The sequence below is a fragment of the Gadus chalcogrammus genome, chromosome 9 (assembly GCF_026213295.1).
Source record: "Gadus chalcogrammus isolate NIFS_2021 chromosome 9, NIFS_Gcha_1.0, whole genome shotgun sequence".
NCBI lineage: Eukaryota > Metazoa > Chordata > Actinopteri > Gadiformes > Gadidae > Gadus > Gadus chalcogrammus.
This window is the reverse complement of record NC_079420.1, coordinates 6867283-6872282: the sequence shown is the minus strand read 5'-3', so window position 1 is coordinate 6872282 and position 5000 is coordinate 6867283. Positions and strand designations below refer to the sequence as shown.

Below are 5000 nucleotides of genomic sequence, written 5' to 3'. Positions count from 1 at the left end.
GCTGCCCCAGACGTGAAGAAAGAAAACAACAAAAGGATTGGACGCAATCAGTCCGTGTCCTCGACTGAAACATGGCACCGAGCGGGGAAGGTTCAGTGGGGGTGTGGCCATTTCGTTTTTTTTGTTTAGTCTCGCGGAAAGATGTCTGTGTGTGTGTGTTTACAGTTCTTTGGGAGGAAGAGCATCGGGAAGCTCCAAGTCGGCCATGCTGTGGTCAACGGGTTCGAAATCAAGTCTAATAACCACTTATAAACCATATCCAGATAGGACATCCCCGGGCGGTATCACCGGATGTTGCCAAACCTCTGCTTGCCTCCAGCTGCCTCAACGGCCTTCGTCGGCTATCGCTTCGCAGCTGCGCGGTCGCCGCAAACATCAGACGCATGGCAGCGGCCCCACCACCTCGTGCATTGGACTCAAAAGTGTGGCCTGGAACGGCGGATCTGTGATCAGACCCAGGAGGCGAAGGGGGGAGGGGACGGGGTATATCAGGAGTGGGGTGGAGGGGGGGGGGGTACTTACCGTACTCTGCGTCGTTGAAGGTCCCGACGAGGGTCTTGCAGGACGAGTTGTCCCCTCCGCACACCCCACACTTGTCGTTCCTCGCCTTGGAGTTGAGCACGTGATCGCAGCCCGCTTGCTGAGGAGGCACAGGGCGGGTCGTTAGGGAGGGAGGGAGGCCGGGGGGGTGTGTGTGTGTGTGTGTGTGTGGGGGGGGGGGGGGGGGTCACACACATGCACTCCATCACCGTGATTGGACATAAAACGGTGCTCAGGGCGATGCACATGGGGATGGGAATCGCACTGATAACCAACAACAGCGCTGGTGATTGTAATGCGCAGACAGACGTGGAATCTGGGGGCGCGGGCCAGACGGAGAGCGAAGGGTGCACTGTGTCGTCGTGTTGCATCCATCACACACTATCCGTTTTCATTTTGGGGTCATTTTCCTTCGCGGTGTAATCACAACACAGACAGAGCTAATGTGGTAGAGCAAAGAATGACGCGTGAAGGGTAGATAGTAGTGGAAGACACGGGAGAGGGGGCGAGGGAGAGGGAGAGGGAGAGAGAGAGAGAGAGAGAGAGAGAGAGAGAGAGAGAGAGAGAGAGAGAGAGAGAGAGAGAGAGAAAGAGAGAGAGAGAGAGAAAGAGAGAACGAGACAGAGAGCGGGAGAATGAGAGAGCGAGAGCAAGAGAAAAAAGCGAGCGAGGGCGAGACAGACAAACAGAGACGGCGACAACGGAGCAGAGAGCACAACAAAAGGATCTACCCGGCAGAGTCCTTGAACACAGATGTCGAAGGTGTCGGTGCCGCAGGGCGTGCCATCGGTGACGCGGTCCTTCAGTTGGTAGTAGGCCATGGTGCCGGACACCCGGCAGAACAGCTTACACCGGTCCTTCATCAGGACTGCATGAGAGAGGGGACGCACAGGAACACATCTGTGAGACTGAAGAGCGGGCTACGTACTTCAGGAGAAGTACAACAAACAAGTTGGCTTCAGACCACAGAAGTTCTACTCAATGCAGTTTGGGTTTGGACACGTTCCTCTCGTGAGTTAAGACCACTGGGGTTTCCATGGAGACGGGAGATCAGAAATCGGATGTGGGTAATTAATCGAAATAAATCACGGACGCCTTCCTCTTCTTGACTATCACAGCCAATGTTGGCTTTGCCGTCATCCTTGAAAATGCTGAAAATCTTGGAGGTGCAAGAAAAACGTATTCTTCTTCATGTATGTACCCTAGCATGCTGCCTGCTTAAGACACATCAATCAGTCAAACTGGGCCCCCCATGATAAGAATGTATGACCTCACACATCGCAAGACACCTCGTATACAAGCCGCCACGTTGTTTGAGGTAAAAAAATTATTTGATCAAAAAATGTCGACACGATTGTCAACAGAGCCATAAAACAACAACCCGGTTCTTCGTCATTGATTGAGCCTTAACTTTAGCCTTTAATGCGCCAGAAATGTGTTACTCCGCGCATTGTTTGGAACCAAAAACCTCGTTCTGCTCCAAAACCACGGGGCTTCAAAGCATAGCATAGGGCCATGTTTGCTTGCATAGCATTGAATTAAATGATCAAATCACTCCCAGTTACATAGACATCGCGGCCCGTGCCAGTTGGCAGGCCCGCGCGGTTCAGGCGCTGGCTCTTATATAGGAACGGGATACTCCCCTACACAAGGGCCTCTTGCCAGGGCCTTCACACACATGATGTGTGTGTGTGCTGTGTGTTTGTTGATTGCAACATTGCACATCCACCGCCGCCGCCATACTCCCTCGCAGGCTCTTATAGCACCGATGACATGGGGCGGAGAAGCTTTCATCACAGCCATGGTGATTTGCTAACGGCAATTTAATTCATTTCATATCAAAAGAAAACAATTTGCTCATCATTGGCCCTTTGCTTTGAGGCAGCTCCTCCCAGCGTTCCCTTGAGGTCATTCGGGATAATGTCTTGGATTGAGAAGTTGCACTCTAAAAAAAAAACAGAACCACGCCAAACGATTCATTCTGTGTTCTGGTCCACGTCTCCCTCAAATCGGGATTACAAAAAATGAATCGGTAAAGTCTGCCAACCAGCGCAGAAACGAGACCCTTTGAGGAGATCCAGAACAGATCTTCATGCTCGACGTTGGGCTTATAGTGATGGAGAAGGAGGGTGGTGGGGGGGGGGGGCCGGGGGGGCCGGGGGGAATGGTGACGGAGGTGGGGTGTGGGGGGGGGGTACTCACTACCGCTGTACTTGGGGACCCAGCGGACGGCAGGGGGCAGGCCGTTGATGTTGAAGTGCTTGCCGTCGAATTGGGAGCACTGCTCCTCGCGGAAGTCCTTCCTCCCGCGCGGACACGGCTCCGTGTTGCACGAGCGGAACTTCATCCTGCGACCCACGCAGAACTTACCGCCATTTCTGGGCCTGGACATAAAATTTGAGTTGAATATTAATACTGATTATTAGAAAAAAATTTAAGTCAGGGGAACATCTGAGATATTGCCCCAGTAAATGGTATATGGTAAATGGACTGCATTTATGCAGCGCTTGTCTAAACAGTAGCCACTCAGAGCGCTTTACAATATTACCTCACATTCACCCATTCACAGACACATTCACACACCGACGGCGCTGTCAAACACGCAAGGCGACAGCCAGTTCGTCGGGAGCAGTTAGGGAAAGGTGTCTTGCGCAAGGAAACCTCGACACTCTAGGAGGTGCCAGGGATCAGCGGTTACCAGACAACATGCTCTACCTCCTGAACCACATGCCACCCAGTAATAGTATCTACGAGTATCTATCTTTGTTGTATACAGGGAATAGGTTAGTTAGGGAGTCTGATTCCCTAACTATGAATGGTAGCACTCACACATTGTGTTTTCCACAGAGAGCGTTCGTCAAGTTTTTACACAAACAAAAAGTCAACCTTGACTGCCATCGACTGTGGGTCAAGACCACCTCTCTCCGTGTGTTTGTGGGAGAAAATAGCTCTGGAGGACGGCCCCCTTTGGCTTCACTGAGGCTCATTGGATGTGATCCTCAGCCTCATTACTCCCTCTGGGCTGTTTGTGGTTATTCTTGGTGAGCAGCTTTACTTTGATTATTGTGGCCGTTTGTTTGGTCTCATTAGAGTTGAACCCAGGACAGGTTAATGCTGACGTGCACATGCCGCCTGTGTGTGTGTGTGTGTGTGTGTGTGTGTGTGTGTGTGTGTGTGTGTGTGTGTGTGTGTGTGTGTGTGTGTGTGTGTGTGTGTGTGTGTGTGTGTGTGTGTGTTTACATGCGAGTAAGTCTGCAATGATGAGTCAATTCATCAAATCCCATATTGTTAATAGATTTATTGTTTTTGGTTCTTCAACCAAATTACATTACTTAGCATTACCAAATGTAACAAATATCAAAATATCAAACATTTGCCCCTTAATGTTATTCAATTATTTTTAAATTAGAATATTTATTAATTTGAATATTTGTCTTTTTCTCTGCCTCTAAAACAGGCCGAATTATGACATCATTTCGGACTCTGGTCAATTGCGATGGCGATTGCTATGATTAATTACATTTTACATGATCGACTATGAAAGATAATGTTAGTTGCAGCCATACATGTGAGTGGGTGAGTGTGTGTGTGTGTGTGTGTGTGTGTGTGTGTGTGTGTGTGTGTGTGTGTGTGTGTGTGTGTGTGTGTGTGTGTGTGTGTGTGTGTGTGTGTGTGTGTGTGTGTGTGTGTGTGTTTGTGAGAGTGTGTGTGTGTGTCGGTGTTTGTGTGTGTGTGTTAGCGATGCGATGCGTGCGCAAGCATTCATTTGTATAAGAGTGCCCATGCATGTGTGTGTGTGTGTGTGTGTCAGTGTAGGTACGCGTGTTTGTTTACGATATGTGTGTTGGTTTGCATGCAAGCGTGTGTGTGTGAATTTTTGTGCATGTGTGCATCTGTATGTGTATGTGTGCGTGCGCGTGCATGTGCGTTTGTGTGTGTTTGGGTATGCATAAATGCGTACGTATGTGTGTGTGTGTGTGTGCGTCATCCTCACTCAGGCTTGTTGCAGTCTCTGCTGGTGCTCCTGGTCCCCCCCCCACAGGAGCGGGAGCACACACTGTAGGGCCCCCAGGGGCCCCACTCTCCGTTGACCGGCCGCAGGTCCAGCTCTCTGTTCACGCAAATCCCGTGTCTGCAGTACTGCAATGGAAGATGAAAGGGCCACACACACATGCGCCCACGCACACACACACACACACACAACCAACGCACACACACACACACACAACACACAGGCAGACACACACAGAAAGACGGGTGGACAGAGACAGACAAAACACAAACATTCACACACACGTGCACACAGACATAAACAAAACCATGATGTTAAAGGCCTGTGACATCACCTCACCTTTGAGGTGACTGGAAGTCACTCACACACACACACACACACATCAAGCATCAAGCATACACACACACACACACACACACACACACACACACACACACACACACACACA

The 5000-nt window shown here is 50.3% G+C and overlaps 1 protein-coding gene across 1 annotated transcript in view; it reads right to left on the bottom strand.

Moving 5' to 3' along the window:
* LOC130388802 (A disintegrin and metalloproteinase with thrombospondin motifs 20) overlaps positions 1–5000 on the bottom strand; it is a 96120-nt gene that overhangs the window by 51516 nt on the left and 39604 nt on the right. Inside the window, exons 12-15 of the mRNA XM_056598337.1 lie at positions 4535–4680; positions 2743–2924; positions 1272–1408; positions 523–640 (exon numbers count right to left, since the gene is read on the bottom strand). Of these exons, the coding sequence (XP_056454312.1) occupies positions 523–640; positions 1272–1408; positions 2743–2924; positions 4535–4680 (583 nt within the window). The remainder of the gene's footprint in view (positions 1–522; positions 641–1271; positions 1409–2742; positions 2925–4534; positions 4681–5000) is intronic.